This window comes from Cetorhinus maximus, chromosome 4, assembly GCF_964194155.1.
Source record: "Cetorhinus maximus chromosome 4, sCetMax3.hap1.1, whole genome shotgun sequence".
Taxonomy (NCBI): domain Eukaryota; kingdom Metazoa; phylum Chordata; class Chondrichthyes; order Lamniformes; family Cetorhinidae; genus Cetorhinus; species Cetorhinus maximus.
In genome coordinates, this window is record NC_135882.1 from 133,687,843 (window position 1) to 133,710,434 (window position 22,592).

The following is a 22,592-nucleotide window of genomic DNA, read 5'->3' on the forward strand; positions in this document are numbered from 1 at the left end:
GAGAAGAGCAAAGTTGACGTTTCGAGTCCTCATGACCCTTCAACAGAACTAAGTAGAAACAGGAAAGGGGTGAAATATAAGCTGGTTTGGTGGGGGGGGAGGTTGTTGGGACAAGCAAGCAGTGATAGGATGAGATAACCAAAAGATGTCACAGACAAAAGAACAAAGAGGTGTTGAAGGTGGTGATATTATCTAAAAGAATGTGCTAATTAAGAGCGGAGAGCAGGACAAGCAAGGTAGCTCTAGTGGGGGTGGGGTGAAATAAGCGATGGGTGGAATACATTTAAAAATAATGGAAATAGGTGGGAAAAGAAAAATCTATATAAATTATTGGAAAAAACAAAAGGGAGGGGGAAGAAATGGAAAAGGGGTGGGGATGGAGGAGGGAGTTCAAGATCTAAAGTTGTTGAACTCAATATTCAGTCCGGAAGGCTGTAAAGTGCCTAGTCGGAAGATGAGGTGCTGTTCCTCCAGTTTGCGTTGAGCTTCACTGGAACAATGCAGCAAGCCAAGGACAGACATGTGGGCAAGAGAGCAGGGTGGAGTGTTAAAATGGCAAGCGACAGGGAGGTCTGCGTAATGCTTGCGGACAGACCGAAGGTGTTCTGCAAAGCGGTCACCCAGTCTGCGTTTGGTCTCTCCAATGTAGAGGAAACCGCATTGGGGGCAATGAATGCAGTAGAATAAGTTGGGGGAAATACAAGTGAAATGCTGCTTCACTTGAAACGAGTGTTTGGGCCCTTGGACGGTGAGGAGAGAGGAAGTGAAGGGGCAGGTGTTGCATATTTTGCGTTTGCATGGGGAAGTGCCATAGGTGGGGATTGAGGAGTAGGGGGTGATGGAGGAGTGGACCAGGGTGTCACGGAGGGAACGATCCCTACGGAATGCCGCCGGGGGGGTGAAGGGAAGATGTGTTTGGTGGTGGCATCATGCTGGAGTTGGCGGAAATGGCGGAGGATGATCCTTTGAATGCGGAGGCTGGTGGGGTGATAAGTGAGGATAAGGGGGACCCTATCATGTTTCTGGGAGGGAGGAGAAGGCGTGAGGGCGGATGCGCGGGAGATGGGCCGGACATGGTTGAGGGCCCTGTCAACTACCGTGGGTGGAAAACCTCGGTTAAGGAAGAAGGAGGACATGTCAGAGGAACTGTTTTTGAAGGTAGCATCATCAGAACAGATGAGACGGAGGCGAAGGAACTGAGAGAATGGGATGGAGTCCTTACAGGAAGCGGGGTGTGAGGAGCTGTAGTTGAGGTAGCTGTGGGAGTCGGTAGGCTTGTAATGGATATTGGTGGACAGTCTATCACCAGAAATTGAGACAGAGAGGTCAAGGAAGGGAAGGGAAGTGTCAGAGATAGACCATGTGAAAATGATGGAGGGGTGGAGATTGGAAGCAAAATTAGTAAATTTTTCCAGGTCCCGACAAGAGCATGAAGCAGCACCGAAGTAATCATCGATGTACGGGAGAAAGAGTTGTGGGAGGGGGCCGGAGTAGGACTGGAACAAGGAATGTTCCACATACCCCATAAAGAGACAGGTATAGCTGGGGCCCATGTGGGTACCCATAGCCACACCTTTTATTTGGAGGAAGTGAGAGGAGTTAAAGGAGAAATTGTTCAGTGTGAGAACAAGTTCAGCCAGACGGAGGAGAGTAGTGGTGGATGGGGATTGTTCGGGCCTTTGTTTGAGGAAGAAGCTGACAGCCCTCAGACCATCCCCACCCCCTTTCCGTTTCTTCCCCCTCCCTTTTGTTTTTTCCAATAATTTATATAGATTTTTCTTTTCCCACCTATTTCCATTATTTTTAAATGTATTTCACCTGTCGCTTATTTCACCCCACCCCCTCTAGAGCTATCTTGCCTGTCCTGCTCTCTACTCTTAATTCGCACATTCTTTTAGATATCATCACCACCTTCAACACCTCTTTGTTCTTTTGTCTGTGACATCTTCTGGTTATCTCATCCTATCACTGCTTGTTCGTCCCAACAACTGCCTCCCCCCCTCCGACCACCTTCTCCACCCCCCCGCCCCCACCACCTTCTCCACACACCCCCCCCAAACCAGCTTATATTTCACCCCTTTCCTATTTCTACTTAGTTCTGTTGAAGGGTCACGAGGACTCGAAACATCAACTTTGCTCTTCTCCCCCGATGCTGCCAGACCTGCTGAGTTTTTCCAGGTATTTCTGTTTATGTTGAGGTGGAACAAAATCCACTCTGCTCACCTTCAAAAGTAAAATCACCTTTAACTGAATTTTCTTTTCCTTAGAGATTGAGAAGAGCTTTGAGCACTCCAAGGCTGATTCCCCATTTGGCAATTTCCAGTAAAGGTTGAGACCTCAAGATACGTTATGTTGGGGAATAAGGACCCGCAACATGGTTAGTATGCACTGAAGGTGTGAATGTCCAGGTCCCTGATTTGCCAAGTCTTGCAACCAAGAGAGCCAATCTTTGCCAATAAGATCTCACGTGATCTTCATCATGATTACTTCAAAGGTAGGTGAAATGCTGCTACATTTAAAATTTATTGTTCACAATTTGTGCTCACCAAAGTGAATTATGATAATATTGTGAATGGAATACTTTCCATTTTGGGCCTCTTGCTCTGCTAAGTGTAAAGCTTCCTCTAAACTGTCCTGCAAAGACTTCCATGGGCTAAATTATTTTTATTATATTTCCTGTCTAATATTTTAGTTACTGTACTGGTATTTAAAGAAAAACAAGCCAATGTTTAAGATACAAGATACCAAACTATATAATCAAACACTTCCTGAACAAATACAGCACAAGTTAGCTGTCCCATCACACACTCCCAGGTACAGCATGGGTTGCGAACCAAACTAAAGATAATTAACAGTTGCAGTGATCGAGCCCTGTGACCTTAATTCCCAATCTATATGGATCAGCTTAAAATCATTGTGCCTTGCTGGTTAATGCGATGTGTATGAAAGAAGTTGAGTTTGCAATGGAGATGAAAACATAGAATGCTTTCCTGATCTAAGGACCACAAAAGGTCATGCATTAATTTAGAACCAATTAAAGGATAGCTTTGCTCTCCTGAACTCATTCCCACTGGGAATTTGTATTCGGTTGCTTAAACTCATCTCACAGCAGAGCTTTACAGACATCACGCATGAGAGTTTCATAGGAATGGGAGCAGCTCATTTAGCCTCTCAAGCCTTCTCAGCAATTCAATTAGATCATGGCTGATCTGTACGCAACTTCACTTTGCCACTTTTGCTCCATATCCTTTGACTTCCTTACATAACAGTAATCTACCTATCTCAGTCTTAGGAGCTCCAATTGACTCAGCATCCTCAGCCTTTTGGGAGAGAGTTTCCAGATTTCCACTACACTTGTGTGGAAAAAGTGCTTTTTTATTTCACTCCGAAATGGCCTGGCTCTAATTTTAAGATGTGTCCTTCTCTTCTGGATTCTCCCACCAGATAAATTAGTTTCTCTGTATCTACCCCATCAAATCTATTTAACATGTTAAATGCATCGATCTGATCATCCCATCAGTCAGGATGCATGCGAATCCAGTTTCCAGATTCTACTGTGATATGTAGTTCTACTTAATGCAACACTGTATAATCTACAGTCATGGTAGAGAGATCCTCCATCTTGCTGAGACTCAATGCTCACCTGCCACTCTGTAGTTGGATGTGCAGGGTAGTGAAAGGTTCTGTCCGGATCATGTAGTGCATGACTCCAGCTGCATTAGAGTAGTGTGTACCATAGTGGAATTTATCAATGGCTCCTGTGGGATCTTCAAAACTCTCATACCTGGGTGATGAAACAGGAGGAGTTAAATCTCACCTATATACTGCACAACTCAGTTCATGTTAACATAGGCATGGTCCAGAATCACAGAATTCCCAAGAACCAATAATTATTCACCACTATCCAGAATTACCAGGGAGAACGTTGCTCCCCTTTCACACAGAAGAACAGGAGTGGGTCATTACAACCCCCGTACCCCCAATCCTGTTCTGCCATTCGGTTTGGCTGATTTGTATCTCAACTCCATTTGCCCCCAATCCCTTCATAACGCTACCTAAAAAACTTATCAATCACAGGCTCGAAAGCTCTAAATAACTCAACATCCACCGCCTTTAAGGGAACAGAATTCCAGATTTTTCCATTTTGTCTTACAAGGCACTCCCTAATTTTACTCCTGAATGGCCTAGCTCTAAATTTTTCTGGATTCCCTGATCAGAGGAAATAATTCCTTTGTATCTAGCCTTTTGAACCTGTTTGTCATTTTAAAGACCTTGACTAGATCACCCCTCAATGGAAGGCGGACATCAAACTCATTGTGCCAATTATCTGAGGCATTTCTTTTGAGTTATGTAGGGTGTCACGCCCAAGCCTGGTTCTGTCCTCACCTGATGTTCACAGGCATGAACGTTTCTGCAGGGATCACTGTAAGGCAATCAGGAGTTAATGCTTTGATTGGATTTCCAATACCCGCCACCCTTGGTGATTCAGCAACATAATGGCTTGGGGCCTGCACTGTTAGAGAGAACTTGTACAATCATTTAACAGGCAAAAAAATGAACTGTCCCAAACAAAAAGAAAAGTCTGGAAAATTTCCCCATCGACTCACTTCTCCTTCACGTCCTTTGCGTGCTTATCATTCACCACGCCTATGGGTCGAGAGAGGTCGCGGAAGACATTTGCATTGTTCAGATCCAGTTCCTCAGATGTGTAATCACAGATGATCCACGGGAACTGAGTTAAATAAAATAAAATTCAGCAATGAAAACAAATCTTTCATCTCCTGCCTCCAGATTTTGTTTTTATATGTAAAATAATGGGCACATTAATTCTACGCTAAAATTCTAACTGTATGAGAGATGTATTTTGTGCAGTCTTTGAGCCCAGGCTTTTGATGATAACAATTCTAGTACTAAACTGTCCACAATTTGACATGAAATGGAATTCTCATTAAGAGGGGCCAGAGAATTAGGACAATGTAGAGGGAGTTTTACTCTGTATTTAACCTGTGGTGTAACTGCCCTAGAAATGTTTTATGGGACAGGATAGATAAAGCTTTAACTCTGTGCTGTACTTGCTCTGGGTTGTTTGATAAGGAATTGTAGGGGGAGGGTTACTTTGTATCTAACCCATATTGTACCTGCCCTGCAAGTGTCAGATTTTGATATTGGCAAATTTTCCATCCTTTTGAGTGCTCATGTCTTTGAGTGGAGATTTACAGTTTCAGAGCCTGACTGATATTGACATTGCCAGTGATGCCTACGTTCCATGAATGAATAAAAAAGAAAAATTAGCTGGGATGTGAGAACCACTGAAACAAGGAGAAGGTCACAGATGCTCCCCCCTTCCATCGGGAATTAGAAGGATTAGCTTACCACTGGGTACTGAGACAAATCATTGTAGGTTCTCCCTGCAATGGTGTTGAGTTTCATCAAATATTCAAAATTGGAGATCTTTCTCTGAACCCATTCCTGAAAGAGAATAGTGCCATTAACCATGCAATCAGTAAAAAATGTCACAGGGACGAGCCTCTTCAAAGAAAGTGGCATAATATACAAAAGTTAGGAAGTAATACTAAACCTTTATAAATCTTTGGTTAGCTTTGAGCTGAAGTATTGGTCTGGATTCCGAGGGAAGAATAATGTTGTGCATTGATAACCAGTTATTTAGGAATAAATTGGACAGCATTTACTGCAACCCGTACATGCGCAATTAAACACGAAAATCAGGAAGTTATTGTCGTAGTTACCCTGCTCCTCCACGAGCTTTGCTACATTGACGCCTTATTGACAGACTCAGTATTCACATGCATGCAGCTGTGAGAAGTTGGGGCTTTTAGTTAGTTAGGGCTTGTCCATTCAATTGTATATTAATTTTTAACAGCATGTTAAGTCTTAATCACTTAAAAATTCTCCCTCATCTCGCTCTTAACCCATCTTTCCTCCCTGCATTTCATTCTATTTACTGCTCATGATATTATATTAAATATTCCAACTTCCATTTCCTGGTTTAGTAAGCAGAATTCTTCAATCTGATTGGTTGAGCATTCATGCCATTCCCTTGCTCTGTTCACACAGCTCAAAGATCTCCTGTAGAGGGCACTGTGCTATTTTGGCTCTCCAATTACCACATATTGCAATATAAAAGCCCACAGAAAGTCTGTGAGCAAGTCTAAGAGCAATGATCAATGAGTGCTGTTTGTTCACTGCTGAATGCAAAATCCAAGCCTTTGTGTCCAGTTCTTTACACCATACTGAAGTAGTCCATGTCCAAATACAGTAAGACCTGTACAATACCCAGGTTTGGGCTGAAAAGTCACAAGTAATATTCGTGCCACACAAGTGCTAGGCAAAGACCATCTCCAACAGAGAAAATCTAACCATCACCCCTTGACATTCAATGGCATTACCATCGCTGAATCCCCCACTATCAACAACCTGAGGGTTACCATTGACCAGAAACTGAACTGGACTAGCCATATAAGTACTGTGGCTACAAGAGCAGGTCAGAGGCTTGCAATCCTATAGCAAGCAATTAAGTGCCCAACTGCCTAAAGCATGTCCACCGTCTATAAGGCACAAGTCAGGAGAGTGATGGAATATCCTCCACTTCCCTGGATGAGTGCAGCTCCAACAACACTCAAGAAGCTTGACACCACCCAGGACAAAGCAGCCACTTGATTGGCATCCCACCCACAGACATTCACTCCCTCCACCACGGACACACAGGGCAGAATTTTACGAGTCGGTGAGTGGGGGTGGGGCCCGCTCACCGACGCGTAAAATGATGCGGGGTGATGTGGGGGGAACTCCCGACGTCACCGCGCCCAATTAAAATTTTCAGGAAGGCGGGAGCGCAGCAAAATCAGCTGCGCGTCCACCGACCTGTCAATGGCCAATTGAGGCCATTGACAGGGTCAATGAAGCAATTAAAGGACCTGCTTGTCCAACCTTAAGGTTGGCGGGCAGGCCAGGAGCCCCGGCGGGAACTAGAAAAAACATGAAACCTCATCCACGGGTGGGATGAGGTTTCATGTAAGCTTTAAAAATTTTTAATAAAGATTGTGTAAAAATTATGGACATGTCCCAACTCACGTGACATTATCACATGAGGGAGCATGATAGGGAAATTTTACTTTTCTATTTTTAGGTTTTGTACATTTTGAGCCAATCTCTCTGAGGCGCTGCACTTAGCCTTTGGGAGATGAGTGTGCTCTCGATTTTGGGATTCCCCCCCACCCCCCACCGGGAGCGCATAGTGCTTCTGTACGGATGTCACGCTGGGTGGGCCTTAATTGGCCCGCCCACATAAAATGGCGCTGCACCTCCAATCAGGGGCGCCGATCAGAAGCGCGCCCGCCCATCAACATCCCCCCCAACGGGGGGAAAATTCAGCCCACAGTGGCAGCAGTGTGTACCATCTACAGGATGCGCTGCAGAAATTCACCAAGGCTCCTTAGAAAGCACCTTCCAAACCCATGACTGCTACTATCTAGAAGAACAAGGATAGCAGATACATGGGAACACCACCTGGAAATTCCCATCCTAGCCGTTCACCATCCTGACTTGGAAATATATTCCTGTTCCTTCACTGTTGCTGGGTCAAAATCCTGGAACTCCCTAACAGCACTGTGGGTGTAGCTATACCACATGGACTGCAGTGGTTCAAGAAAGCAGCTCACCACCACCTTCTCAAGGGAAATTAGGGATGGGCAATAAATGCTGGCCTAGCTAGCTATGTCCACATCTCATGAATGAATAAAAAAAAGCAAAGATGTCAAGGTGCAGAGGGGATTTATCAGAATGATTCTAAAGCTGAGGTACTTCAGTTATGGGGGAGATAAGAGAATCTAGAATTGTTCCCCTTACATAGGAGAGGTAAAGGGAAGATACAACACAGCTGTTTAAATTTATCAAGAGTTTTATTAGGATAAATAAGGAGAAACTGTTTAGACTGGCAGAAGACTCTTAGAGGACACAGATTTAAGTTGGGTTGGCAAAAGTACCAGAAGGATGAATAGGGGATTTTTACTTTTATGCTTTGAATTGTTTTGATATGGAACAGATTACCTGAAACAATGGTTAAAGACAGATTCAATAGGAACTTTCAAAAGGGAATTGGATATATACTTGAAAAGGAAGCATTTTCAGCACAATTGGGAAGAGCAGGGGACAGAGATTAATTGGATGTCGAAAGAGTTGGCACAGCCATGATGGGCTGGATGTGTCAATCATTGATATTCCAATTTGCACAGTGGTGCAGCACCTTACCTGAGTTAATCCAGATGCTTTCAGCAGTTCCTGGGGAGAGCGGCTGTTGAAGTCAAAGAGATTGGTGGGCCGCGCCCACAAGATACGCGAGTACACTTTATTTCGGACCTGTGAGCAGAAGCAAAAGAAACAAAATCAGATGGGTAGGTTGCAAGCGTCTCTTTATTGTATCTGTAGAACATCCCATTTTAGTGAAGGTTTATCAGCCAGCTTATCAAAACTTAATCAAAATATCCCAACCTTCAGTTACAGAAACCTTTGTTGGACATCTGATTTCAATACTCATAGTTACATGGTGTATGCATATACATTTGCTGGGAAAATGGTAAGATGAAAAAGAAAGTGTCCAAATATGTTTTAGTTGCAAGTGCTTTACTTCCTTGGTTACTGAATGGTGAGTAAATATGCATGTGAAGTACTGGGCAGAATTTTCCCGTCGGCGATTTGGGGACGGGGCCCGCTCGCTGATGGGAAAATGACGCAGGATGACATCGGGAGGAACCCCCGATGTCATCCCGGTCCATTTAAATATTGAGGAAGGCGGGCGGACAGCGAAATCAGCTGTCCGCCCGCCGACCTGTCAATGGCCAATTAAGGCTACTGACAGGATAATTAAGATAATTAAAGACCCTGCCCGTCCAACCTTAAGGTTGGCAGGCAGGCCAGGAGCCCCAGCGGGCTTCTGATAATACATGAAACCTCATCCACTGGCGGGTTGAGATTTCATGTCCATTTTTAAAAACTTCAATAAAGTTTATGTGCTTCTTATTAACATGTCCCATCTCGTGTGACATTGTCACATGAGGGGGACATGTTAATAATTTTTCTATTTTTCAAGTTTTTTACACTGTCAGTAATCCCCCTGAAACAGCACTTAGTCTCAGGGAGATGTGCGCTCTTTCGCGCACATGCGTGAAAGAGCGCACTTTGACAGATGGGGAACCCCTTCACCCCCCGCACAGGATGCGCTATGCGCTTCCTGTCGGGCAGGCCGCTGGGCGGGCCTTAATTGGCCCGCCCACTCAAAATGGCGGCAGGCCGTTTTGGCGGCGGATTTCAGCTGCCCGCCCGCCGCCAAGCCTGTGGGGCCCACCCGCCCATCAAGGGAAAAATTTTGGCCACTGTTACGATCCTTGGCCGGGGAGTCACATGTATACCAGACCAGGTAAGGATGGCAGATTTCCTTCTTTAAAGGACATTAGTGAGCCAGATGGGTTTTTACAACAATTGTCATGATTACCATTACTGAGACTAGCTTTACATTCCAGATTTATTAATTGAATTTAAATTCCACCAGCTGTCGCGGCAGCATTTGAACCCGTGTCCCCAGAGAATTAGCTTAGGCACCTGGATTACTGATCCATTGACACTACTGGTCCACTACACCACCACTAGCAAGATATTTTCTACTAAAATTAATGCACTTTGCTAAAATAATATTTCTGTAACATTACATTATAACAGTGACTACACTTTGAAATGTACTTCATTGGCTGTAAACTGCTTTGGGACATCCCGAAGTCATAAAAGGTGCTTTATAAAGGCAAGTTCTTTCTTAATTCAGTGCTAAACTGGAAATAATCTCATGCAGTGTTCACATGGATGGCTGACATGAGAAACCAATATTGGATTGGTGCAGTGAGAGATGTTTCTCAACACTTCTGCACTCACATACTGCACTTCCCTTAATTTATTTCTCTCCAACACATTGCTCAGTATCACATGCATTATTGGGTATAGGCTGATATGTGGACAACATATGACAACTTCCTGCTGATGTCTATTATTCAAAAACCTAGGAAAAGATCACACATAACAAAGGGAGAGATGCTTCTTTGGAGGAGGAGCACTCAATGGTCATCCTCTTGGTCAGCTTTGCCCAATGGTCGCTCACTTCTTCAGCACAAGGTTGTAGGTTCACTGGGGCAGTAGTGCAGTCAGGGCCCATGTCTCTGGGATGAAATATTAAACCTCTCTGGTGGATGCAAAAGATTCCATTGCATATTTAAAGAAGAGCAGGCGAATCCTCTTCAGTGTCCTGACCAATATTTATCCCTCAACATACGTTACTAAAACAGATGATCTAGTCATTTATCTCTTCACTGTTTGTGGGACCTTGCTGTGCACAGTTTGGTTGCTGCCTTACATTATAGCAGTAGCTTCAGATGATTTGTATTGACTGTGCAGAGCTTTGTGATATCTTTACAATGAGGACAGGTGCCATATGAATGCAGATTCTTGTGACTCCAGTCCCACACCAACTGCCTTCTGAAGTGGCCCAGCAAGCTATTCAGTCCATTAAGCTGTTTTTCATACCGGTTCAAGGTGGCAACCTATCAACATCTTATCAAACAAGCAATTATAGACACGGCAGGACAAATGGCCTCCTCTGTGCTCTAACTATTCCATGATTCTATGTTAAGAGATGGGCAATAAATGCCAGCACACATCCTGAAAATGAAATTTTAAAGTTTAAAAAATAAAGTTTAAACTCAAATCCTATTTTTAATAAAGAATCTAATTTTAAAAAAACACATATTACTAAACCTTCTTTTTGAAGTTGACAAAGTAGTTTGATCGGTCAATGAAGAAAAACTCCAAAGCAGATCTCCTCAAGTTATAGCGTCTGAGATGTACCTCTCGGAGATGAGACAGGGGACGTTTGAAATCATACCCAATTCCTGAAAAGAAGACCACAATTCTATTTATTGCTGAAAAGTCTATTTATCTTGTTCCCATTTTCTCCCTTATCCAGAAGGCCATGACTCAGTTGGAGCACAACTCCAAAGGTTATCCTCTGGTATCTTGCTCAATTGGCCATTCTTCATTTATAGTGAACTTGAGGGTCAAGTGTCGGTGCACTATTCCACTATAGGAGCATTACATCTGATCCCAACCCATCATCGTTTGATATCCGCACATACACAATTTTCTGGCTGGTGTTCAGGAGCAAGAATCCTAGCTGAAGTCTCTCCCATGCCTCCAAATATGCTCAACCCTGTCCTTTAAGACAGTCCTTAAAATTTACCTCTTTTACCAAGCTTTTGGTTGTCTGCCTTAATATTTCCTTAGAAAAACTCAGCAGGTCTGGCAGCATCGGCGGAGAAGAAATCAGTTAACGTTTCGAGCCTTCATGGCCCTTCGGCAGAACTGAAGCATAGTTAGGAGAAGGGAGAAATATAAACTGGTTTAAGGTGGGGTGGGGCGGGGGGGAGAGAGACGTTGAGGGTGTGGTGATTGTGGAGATGAGCAGATAATCAAAAGATGTCACAGACAAAAGGGTCAAAGAGGTGTTGAAGGTGGTGATATTTGTCTAAGAAAAGTGCTAATTAAGAATGGAAGACAGGATATTCAAAGTACAGCTCTAGTGGGGGTGGGGTGGACAGACTAACAAGGTTTTAGTTTTAGATTTAAAAATAATGGAAATAGGTGGGGAAAAAAGAATTTATATAAATTATTGAAAAAAAAGGTCCCACAGCTTCCAACTTGATAGTCGCCCAACCTCGGACGGCCCGCTTCTACCTCCTACCCAAAATCCACAAACAGAACTGTCCTGGCAGACCGATCGTGTCAGCCTGTTCCTGCCCCACGGAACTCATTTCTCGTTATCTTGACTCCCTTCTCTCTCCCCTTGTCCAGTCCCTTCCCACCTACATCCGTGATTCCTCTGACACCTTACGTCACATCAACAATTTCCAGTTCCCTGGCCCCAACCGCTTCCTCTTCACCATGGATGTCCAATCCCTCTACACCTCCATCCCCCACCAGGATGGTCTGAGGGCCCTTAGCTTCTTCCTTGAACAGAGGCCCCAACAATCCCCATCCACCACTACTCTCCTCCGTCTGGCTGAACTTGTTCTCACACTGAACAATTTCTCCTTTAACTCCTCTCACTTCCTCCAAATAAAAGGTGTGGCTATGGGTACCCGCATGGGCCCCAGCTATGCCTGTCTCTTTATGGGGTATGTGGAACATTCCTTGTTCCAGTCCTACTCCGGCCCCCTCCCACAACTCTTTCTCCGGTACATCGATGATTACTTCGGTGCTGCTTCATGCTCTCGTTGGGACCTGGAAAAATTTATTAATTTTGCTTCCAATCTCCACCCCGCCATCATTTTCACATGGTCCATCTCTGACACTTCTCTTCCCTTCCTTGACCTCTCTGTCTCAATTTCTGATGATAGACTGTCCACCAATATCCATTACAAGCCTACCGACTCCCACAGCTACCTCGACTACAGCTCCTCACACCCCGCTTCTTGTAAAGACTCCATCCCATTCTCTCAGTTCCTTCGCCTCCGTCGCATCTGTTCTGATGATGCTACCTTCAAAAACAGTTCCTCTGACATGTCCTCCTTCTTCCTTAACCGAGGTTTTCCACCCACGGTAGTTGACAGGGCCCTCAACCATGTCCGGCCCATCTCCCGCGCATCCGCCCTCACGCCTTCTCCTCCCTCCCAGAAACATGATAGGGTCCCCCTTGTCCTCACTTATCACCCCACCAGCCTCCGCTATCAAAGGATCATCCTCCGCCATTTCCGCCAACTCCAGCATGATGCCACCACCAAACACATCTTCCCTTCACCCCCCCTGATGGCATTCCGTAGGGATCGTTCCCTCCGGGACACCCTGGTCCACTCTTCCATCACCCCCTACTCCTCAACCCCCACTTATGGCACCTCCCCATGCCCACGCAGAAGATGCAACACCTGCCCCTTCACTTCCTCTCTCCTCACCGTCCAAGGGCCCAAACACTCCTTTCAAGTGAAGCAGCATTTCACTTGCATTTCCCCTTAGTCTACTGCATTCGTTGCTCCCAATGCGGTCTCCTCTACATTGGAGAGACCAAACGCAAACTGGGCGACCGTTTAGCGGAACACCTGCGGTCTGTCCACAAGAAAGACCCAAACCTCCCTGTCGCTTGCCATTTTAACACTCCACCCTGTTCTCTTGCCCACATGTCTGTCCTTGGCTTGCTGCATTGTTCCAGTGAAGCCCAACGCAAACTGGAGGAACAGCACCTCATCTTCCGACTAGGCACTTTACAGCCTTCCAGGCTGAATATTGAATTCAACAACTTTAGATCTTAAACTCCCCCTCCCCCCATCCCCACTCCGTTTCTCCATCCCCCCCCCTTTCTTTTTCAATAATTTATATAGATTCTTCTTTCCCCACCTATTTCCATTATTTTTAAATCTAAAACTAAAACCTTGTTAGTCTGTCCACCCCACCCCCACTAGAGCTGTACTTTGAATATCCTGTCTTCCATTCTTAATTAGCACTTTTCTTAGACAAATATCACCACCTTCAACACCTCTTTGACCCTTTTGTCTGTGACATCTTTTGATTATCTGCTCATCTCCACAATCACCACACCCTCAATGTCTCTCTTCCCCCCCACCTTAAACCAGTTTATATTTCTCCCTTCTCCTAACTATGCTTCAGTTCTGCCGAAGGGCCATGAAGGCTCGAAACGTTAACTGATTTCTTCTCCGCCGATGCTGCCAGACCTGCTGAGTTTTTCCAGGTAATTCTGTTTTTGTTTTGGATTTCCAGCATCCGCAGTAGCTTTTAGCTTTTTGTTTTTATATTAATATTTCCTTACATGGCTCGGTATCAAATTTTGTTTGGTAATTCCTGTGAAATGCCTTTAAATGTTCTACTACTTTGAAGGTGCTATGTAAATACAAGTTGTTATAATATCCATTATGGCTCACTGGTAGTACTCTTCACATATGTGTTGGGCAGTTGTGGGTTTAAATGTGTTCCAGAGATTTGAGCACATAATCCAGGTTGAAGCAGTTCAGAGAAGGTTCACCCGCCTTATTCTTGGGATGAAGAGCTCATCTTATGAGGAAAGATTGGAAAGGTTGGGCCTGTATCCACTGGAGTTTAGAACAATGAGAGGTGATCTTACTGAGACGTTTAAGATCTTGAGGGGACTAGAGGCGAGTGCTCAGGGGACTTGACAGGGTGGATGCTGAGAGGATGTTTCCCCTTATGAGTGAGACTGGAACTAGGGGGCACAGTTTAAAAATAAGAGGTTTCCCATTTGTCAGCGGGCTAATACCTCGCTCTTTATTTTTATAAAGTATATATATATATCATCATGGCTTATTTATAAAATTTTACAAACTGGACAAAGACTTTAAAAAGACTGAAGCCATGGCTGGCTATGACTCAAACAAAAGGAACTTTCTGGCATTCAGAGGAACTGCCACCTCATTACCTCTGAAGAGACGAAAATGATTCAGTAAGCTACAGAAGACCAACTTCCAAGATACAAAGACCATTTACATTTCTTGAGCCAGGCTTGGCCAATGGAGACCACCAGTCTGATAAGACAAAGGACCCTAAAACCTCTTGAAATTCTTACTGGTTGCAACATTAATATCAAGAATCCAGAAGAAGGAATATACATCCTTTGTCAAAGACAAAGTGGAAAGGTGGGAGTCACATGACTCCAACGAGCTGGTGGAACCTGTAATATTGCCTTGTGGAGCTGCAAGGCCGAGTCTGCCATCTTCCATCAACCAAGCCGCAGTTTAGAAAAAAGGGCTCTCTCCAGGTTTGAATGCCTGGCCCCATTTACGCTGTTTCCACTGGAACTTCTGTACCATCGCCTACAAGACTAATTTGCTTCTGCATGCCCATCTCATCGTGGAAGTCAGCTCTACTGGAAAAGTGGATTATCCAACACCAGTTTCAGCCTTCCGAATCTCTGTGATGGAATATACCATTGGACTTTGGATTCTGGACTCTGGATTCACGTGAAACAATAATTCTTATTCTCTCTATGGTCTTTGCCCTGTATCTTTTTCTTTTCTTTATTCCCTCTTTTACTGTATGAATGCAAAAAGTGGGGTCGATGTTGCAAATCCTCTTCCTGCATCTTGAATGTGTGTAAAATATACTAACCTTATAAGTTTATCCTATCTTGAGTTTGCTGTGAAGTTATTAATAGAAATTGGATCACGCCAAAACTGAGGGGTTGGGAAAATACGCCACCACTTATAAAGGGGGAAATCAAAAACCAAAACACTTTTCTGTTTATGGACAGGTGGTGAGAGGAGAAATCAGAGCTGTTTACATTAAACCCCTCCTGTCCATAACACATTTAAGATGGAGATGAGGAGAACTTTTTTCCTCTTAGAAGCTCGTTAGTCTGTGGAATTCTCTTCACCAGAGAGCAATGGAGGCAGGTCCACTGAATATTTTTAAGGCTCAATTAGGTAGATTCTTGACTGACAAAGGAGTCAAGGGATATATGGGGGTAGACAGGAAAGTAGGATTGAGGCCACAATCAAATCAGCCATGAACTTATCAAGTGGCGAGCAGGCTCAAGGAGCTGAATGGCCTACTCCTGCTCCTAATTCATATGTATGTTGGTATGATGCTCCGGTGCCATATGAAGGGAGGTTTGCACCATCAGAGGTTTGGATGAGAAGTTAAACTCAAACTCAGTATGCCCTCTCAGGTGGACATATGAAGTCCAGGGGCATCATTTTGTAGAACAACAGAGTCATTCTCCCTGGTATCCTCCTACCTTCTGTAAACTTCAGACCATTCAAAAAATCTGTTGCCTGTGTTCTTAATCAACAGTCCTCTGTGGTCTCTGCGCTCGTCCAATTCTGACCTCTTACGCAGTCCTAATTTCCATTGTCCACCATTGCCTTGAGCTGCCTAGACTTTAAATCTGGAATTCCCTCCCTGAATTTTTCTGAGTCTTTCCCTCTCTCCTTCTTTAGGACTCTCTTTGACTAAGCATTTGGTCACTTGTGCTATTATTTCTTTATGTGACTCAGTATTTGATTAAGGCTCTGATGAAGCACCATGAGATATTTTACTGTATTAAAGGGTGCTATTTAAATGCAAGTTGTTGGAGTTGTTGGTGCCTTGGCCAATTTTATTGCTGAACCAAAACTTCACATTATGGTTTGCGGGAACTTGCTGTGCATTGGCTATCGCATTTCCTCCAATATAACAGTGACTACACAGTATTTCACTGGCAGTGAAGTGCTTTGGGACATTCTGAGGTCACGGCAGACATTATATAAATGCAAGTCCTTCCTTTCTTTTAATAGGCCCAAGTTGAATGCAGCATCAGAAACATGACAGGGTCCGAGAGTGTGCAATTTTAAAATCTCTGCCGTTGTCGCTCAAGCCATACTGAAAGAATAAGTCTTCTGAATTTGGGGTTAAACTTAATATTTTCTCCAAAGGATGAATTCCAAATTGGGGTTAAATCCAGTAAAACCTGGATACGCCATCATCCCTGCACCCCAGTACTGGTGTAGCACTTCTGACTACTTTTATTTTGCAGAGAACTTCATCAACAGTATTGAATCTGGCTCTCTAGATTTAGAGATTTAGGAATTGTGCCTTTCGATTGAAAAATCCTAAATGCAACTCTACTGCTTAAGGATGGAGGAAGTGAATAAACACTACACCCAATAACAAAAGAAAGACTTGCATTTATGTAGCAGAATATCTCAAAGCTCTTTATAGTCAATAATGTATATATTTTCTTGAAGTGTAGTCACTATTGTAGAAAAACAGGTAGCCAGTTTGCATACAGCAAGCTCCCACAAGCAGCAATGTGATAATGACCAGATAATCTGTTTTGTGGTATTGAGGGATAACTATTGATCAGGACATTGGGGATAACTCCCCTGCTCTTCAAAATAATGCCATGGGATCTTTTTTACGTTCGACTGAGACGACAGATATGGCCTCAGTTTAACATCTAAAACATGGCATCTCCAACAGTGCAGCACTCCTTCAGTACTGCATGGAGTGTCACCAACCTTGATTTTTGTGCTCAAGTCTTGAAGTTAGATTTGAACCCAGAACCTTCTGACTCAGAGGTGAGAGTGCTACCAACTGACCCATAGATGACACATAGTGGGGAAATAACTGGAATCTATTATCAGAAATACAGTGACTGAACGCTTAGACAAGTATGAGCTGAATAAAAGAAATTGTCACAATTTCTGAAGGGTAGGTCATGTCCGATTTATCCAGTTGCATTTTCTGGGGAGGCCACTAACATAGTGGACAGGGGAATGTCTATGCATGTTGTCATTATGGACTTCCGCAAGGCATTTTACAAGGCTCCACAAAAGAGATTATTGGCTAAAATGAGAGGTAAATTTGTGACGTGTTGGTAATTGGTTTGGGAAATCGGATACAAAGAATAGAGATAACCAGAATGCACTGATTAGTGGGATGTGACAAGCAGTCTTCCCTGGGATCTGTACTGAGTTCTCAACCATATATATCAATGAGTTAGTTGAAAGAAGGGAGAATTGTTTATCCAAGTTTGCAGGTGATACTAAATTGGGAGCCACAGTACATTGTGTGGACCTGAGCAAAAAGTTACAAAGGGAGCAAAACTGTGACAGAATGAGTTCAATGTGGGAAGTGTGAAGTCATCCACTTTAGATTTATGAAAGACAAATGGGAACATTTACTTCATGGTGAAAAGTTAGAAATACTGAAGGAGGAAAGGGATCTGGGTGTTCAAATCACTAAAATCTCAGGCACAAGTTCAAAAAGTTATCAAAAAAGCTAATGGTATGTTGGCCTTTTCGCAAGCTGAAGTGGAATACAAAGGAGACAAATAATGCTTCAGTTGTGCAAAGTGTTGGTCAGACCCCATCTGCAGTACTACATTCAGTTTTGAGTAAATTGAAGCACCTTAGGATGGATTTACAAGCCTTAGAGGGAGTACAGCATAGGTTTATGAGAATTATGGCACAGCTTAAATGGTTAAAATTATGAGGACAGGTTGCACATGCTTGGCTTGTATTGCTTTGAGCTTAGAAGATTGGGTGGTTAACTAACTGACCTGTTTAAAATTATATTGAGATTTGATGGATTGAGGTCCAGATCAATCTAGATTTAACTGAATGGTGGAACAGGCTTGAGGGGTCATATCATACTGCCTCCTTACTGAAGCTTGGTTCAGGTGCAGCATTACCCCAGCACTGCACTGAATTGTCAGCCTGGATTATGTTTTCAAGTTTCTGGAGTGGGAGTGAAATGTAGGACTTATTGAAAGAGCAAAAAAGCAAAGGAGGTTCAAAAACCTCACCCTCCTCTGTCTCTTCTTTTTCAATGCTGCCATCATAAAAATAGATGTGCTGTGTGGTGATCTCCAAGCGTCCAGGGATCACTGCGACAATTGTGATCAGCTCACATTCCTCAGAAATCACCAACTTCTCCTTTTGACTGGGCTCCTCAGGTTCAACCCTGCAAACAGAAAGATTGCTCAGTGAACGAGACCTAGTAAATGAATACATTTTGTCTGTAAAGGATCCATTTTATACTGAAGTCTAAAGTTAAATGCCTGCATAACATCAAATAGGTCATATGCAGCCTGACATCCAGGTTGGGTTGTATCAATTGCATTTAGATCTGGACTCTTCTGGTGAAGGATGTCAAAAAGAAAGCCTTGTGTGACAGATGTTTAGAGAGTCTAGAACTTCTTCAAGACAGGAGCGACTTGGTATAAAGTGCATTGAGATCATGTGAAGTAATATAGATAGAAAGAAATTAAAACTGAAACTGTAATGTGAATTTAGAAGTTGAAGCAGAAAAAGCTAGAAAGTCGAGATCAACCGTGGTAATGGTTCATCATCTGGAATTTGTGTGCCAGGGTGGTTGGCTTTTTTAAAATTCATTCCCAAGATGTAGGTGTTGCTGCAAAAGGTCAGTATTTATTGCCCAAATTAGTTGCCCTGAGAAAATGGTGGTGTGAAGCAATTTGATAAAACTGAGTGGCTTACATCAAGAATGATCAAGGTAAGGAGGAAGCAGTTCATGAACTACCAGGATTGAACCTGTGCCGCTGGAATTATTTGGCAACACACTCTAACCATGCAGTCAACTGAGCTAATCAACTCCCACTTCCCCAAAGAACATTAATGCACCAGTTGAGTTTCACTGCAATCTGACAGATTCATGGTCATGCTTACTGGTACCAACTTTTTAATTCCAGGTATTTAAAACTGTGTTCAAATTCTCAAACTGTTAGTATGCTCGTCCTATAACCCTTAATAAAAGTGGAAGGTGTTTAATCCTGATTTCTAGTACATGGACAAGAACGGCAGCCTTAGTCTACTATTATCTTATATGATTTAGTAAAGATTTTAAGTGTAAAACAAGAAAAGATTATTTGAGATGTTCTGTCCATTGATTGTGCCCTATCTTTCCAGACACAAGCTGTTAAGGCTAGTGGGTAAAACTGAAGTTCTGTCCACCTGTTTAAGTGGACAATGAAGTTAGAATGGGACGACTGTTAGTATTCTTGAAAAGTTGAATCAAATGTCCTGAATGATCTCCTTCATCCCAAACCTATCCTTATCATCTTGTGACCCAATTGAATACTTTTAATCCTGAGGGAAAATTTTGCAAAATTTGTCCTTGACCTCACCGCCATGCCTCATTCCTAACCAACTTGTTATGTGTCCTTTGCTCAAAGGCTTTGGTTGTGTGAGAAATTTTACTGATGGGGGAATCAAACCAGGAACATCCAGCGGAACGTTTTCATTAATTAGAATATAAATCAAGCAATGCTTCAAAACATTGATCCAACTGCACACTGTACATAGAATAGTTATAGCAAAGGAGGAGACCATGTGGCCCATCATATCCATGCCAGCTCTCTGCACAAGCAACTCAGCTAGTCCCGTTCCCCTGCCCTTTCCCCGTAGCCCTGCAAGTCTTTTCTCTTCTGATAACTATCCAAACACATTTGCCAAAATGCCATCCATAAATCCAAAGCTATGATTGAATATGCCTCCATCACACTCTGAGGCCGTGAATTCCAGATCCTGACCACAGTGTAAAAAAACTTTTTCTTATGTTGACTTTGAAGAACCAGAGGACACTTATTTAAGGTGAACGGCAAAAGAATCACACTTCCACTAATGGAACAGTTTCTCCCGATAGACTCCGTCCAGATCATGATTTTTAGCACTTCAATCAAATTTCCTCTCGACCTTCCATTTTTTATCGGAAACTCTAACCAGCTTCTTCAATCTACCTAATTGAAGTCCCTCATCCCTGGAACCATTCTCATATCTTTTCTGCACCCTCTTTAATACTTTCATATCCTTCCTGAAATGTGGTACCCAGAACTGGACACAGTACTCCAGTTGAGGCAGAACCAATGTTTTATAAAGGTTCATCATAACTTTCTTGCTTTTGTATCCTATTTATAAAGCCCAGGATCCTGTAAGTCTTATTAACCACTTTCTCAAACTGCCCGACCACCTTCAATGATTTGCATACATATCCTGCAGGCCTCTCTGCTCCTGCACCCACTTTAGGTTTGTACCCATTCTTCCTTCCAAAATGTACAACTTCACACTTCCCTGCATTATATTTCATCTGCCATTCGCTTGCCCATTCCACCAGCCTATCTCTGTCCTCTTGAAGTCTATCATTATCCTCCTCACAGTTCACAATACCTCCAAGTTTTGTATCATGTTCAAACTTTGAAATTATTCCCTATACACCCAAGTATAAGTCATTAATATAAATCAAGAAAAACAAAAACTACATCATACATATTTGTCCCACTCCAGAATTCTGAACACAGAATCCAGGTTGACATTCAGAGCAGTGCTGAGGCAGTACTGTGCTGTTGTTGGTGCCATCTTTTAGATAAAGCATCAAACCAAGGCCTCATCTGCTCTGTCTTGTGGGCATAAAAGGTCCCAGGGCACAATTTTGAAAAAGACTGGGGGGAGTTTGTCCTTCAATCAACATCATTTTAAAAAAAAACTACCTAACCATTATTTCATTGCTGTTTACGGTTGCACGTTATTCAATTCATTTGGTCTTTTCTTAATACCCTCAGATATTGTTCCTAATTAGATACTCAGCCTGTTTTTTTTTTTCAATTTATTATCTGCTTCTCTGCCAGAAACAAAGGTTTTTCTAATCTCAAGTCATGCTTTAGCCTGGTTACTTTTATAGTCATGTCTTCCATTTCCACGCTCACGGTCCAAACTAAGTAATGAAAATTCAAAAACCACTCAGGTCATCTCCTAAATATTTCAAGCTTTTGTAGAGAATCCTATGGTATAACCTGTAAATACAGTGGCATACTGTGGTTAGGTACCAACGCAGGGCAGACACTAGATTAGAGTCTGACACTGTGACCAAGACCTCTTTAAGCACTGACTGTTTCATTGACCAAACACTTACTGGTTATTAAGGAAAACAAGGTCTTCGTCTTCAAGCTGATCATCTTCCAGCTCGTTCACTTTTGCCTCCTTTGCCACTGCAAGTGGTAGAGAGTCAGGTGGACTTCTCGCATGATCGGTACCTGTGGAGAACCAAAAAAAGCGTCAGTTTTGGTTCAATTCTGCTGCTGAGTGCTTGTCATGTGTATCTGTTAAAATACAATTTATTTTTATTAATTCTTGGATGTGGGCATTTCTGCCATAGCTGGTATTCATTGCTTATCCTCAAGAAGGTAGTAGGCCTTCTTATTGAACTGCTACACTGCATATGGTGAAGTAGTTGCATGGGTGAACACATTTTGCTGCTTTATAATGTGAATATATATTTACTTTCACTGAATCATGAGTAATGTTGTCTTTCAGCTTCATTTACAGGTTTTGTGAGTCCTCCCCCCTGCCCCCACCAGCAGTTCAGCTGCATGCAGCTGGACCACGAGTGATTCTGGAGGAAGAAGTGTGTGTGGCAGGGCCTTTCAGAGCCTCGTGAGAGCACTCTCTCATGCAGGCAGAAACTTCCTCTGTCACACTCATCTCACTGTCCTGAGCATTTTCAATGCTGCCTGCTGAGGTTCACTTTCAGTTGGCCATCTGAGCCGACCTGCATCTCCGCCCACCCACTGATCACACTCCCATACAGCACCTGTGCCCGTCCAAGGTGAGGCTCCACTCACTTTTGATTTCGACAGCCATGGTAGTGGAGAAGTTTCTGATCAGCTCCCCCATTCTTTCCCCTCCCCCAGTCACCCCGCATCACAGTTGGCCCCCTCATCGCTTTCCACCTCCCCATCACCTATCAACCGGAACTCTTTCCTTTCCAGGATGTTCAGGAGAAAAGCACGTCCCCTATCTTCCCGAGAATCCGACCTCCATCCACATTGACCTCCCTGACCTCCTCCTTCTCTCCCCCGGGTTTCCGTGTCTGCCTCAGAGTCCTCACCAACCACCCTCGCTGACCCTTCTACTGCTACCGTCGCACCCTCACCCTCCCACCCTCTGGTCCCCTCTGCCCCCTCTCATACTCACTGTTCCCTCCTGCCACACCCACACTCAGTTCGCACCCCAGGAGCA

General features: G+C 43.5%; 1 protein-coding gene across 4 annotated transcripts in view; it reads right to left on the reverse strand.

The window, feature by feature from the left end:
* The window catches only part of nbeal2 (neurobeachin-like 2), a 258,464-nt gene that overhangs the window by 47,489 nt on the left and 188,383 nt on the right, over positions 1-22,592 (reverse strand). For all 4 annotated transcript variants that reach the window (XM_078540855.1, XM_078540854.1, XM_078540857.1 and 1 more), the window contains 7 exons: positions 21,487-21,607; positions 18,365-18,522; positions 10,816-10,949; positions 8,269-8,376; positions 5,374-5,469; positions 4,608-4,732; positions 3,644-3,784 (listed from right to left, as the gene is read on the reverse strand). In XM_078540855.1, the coding sequence (XP_078396981.1) occupies positions 3,644-3,784; positions 4,608-4,732; positions 5,374-5,469; positions 8,269-8,376; positions 10,816-10,949; positions 18,365-18,522; positions 21,487-21,607 (883 nt within the window). The remainder of the gene's footprint in view (positions 1-3,643; positions 3,785-4,607; positions 4,733-5,373; positions 5,470-8,268; positions 8,377-10,815; positions 10,950-18,364; positions 18,523-21,486; positions 21,608-22,592) is intronic.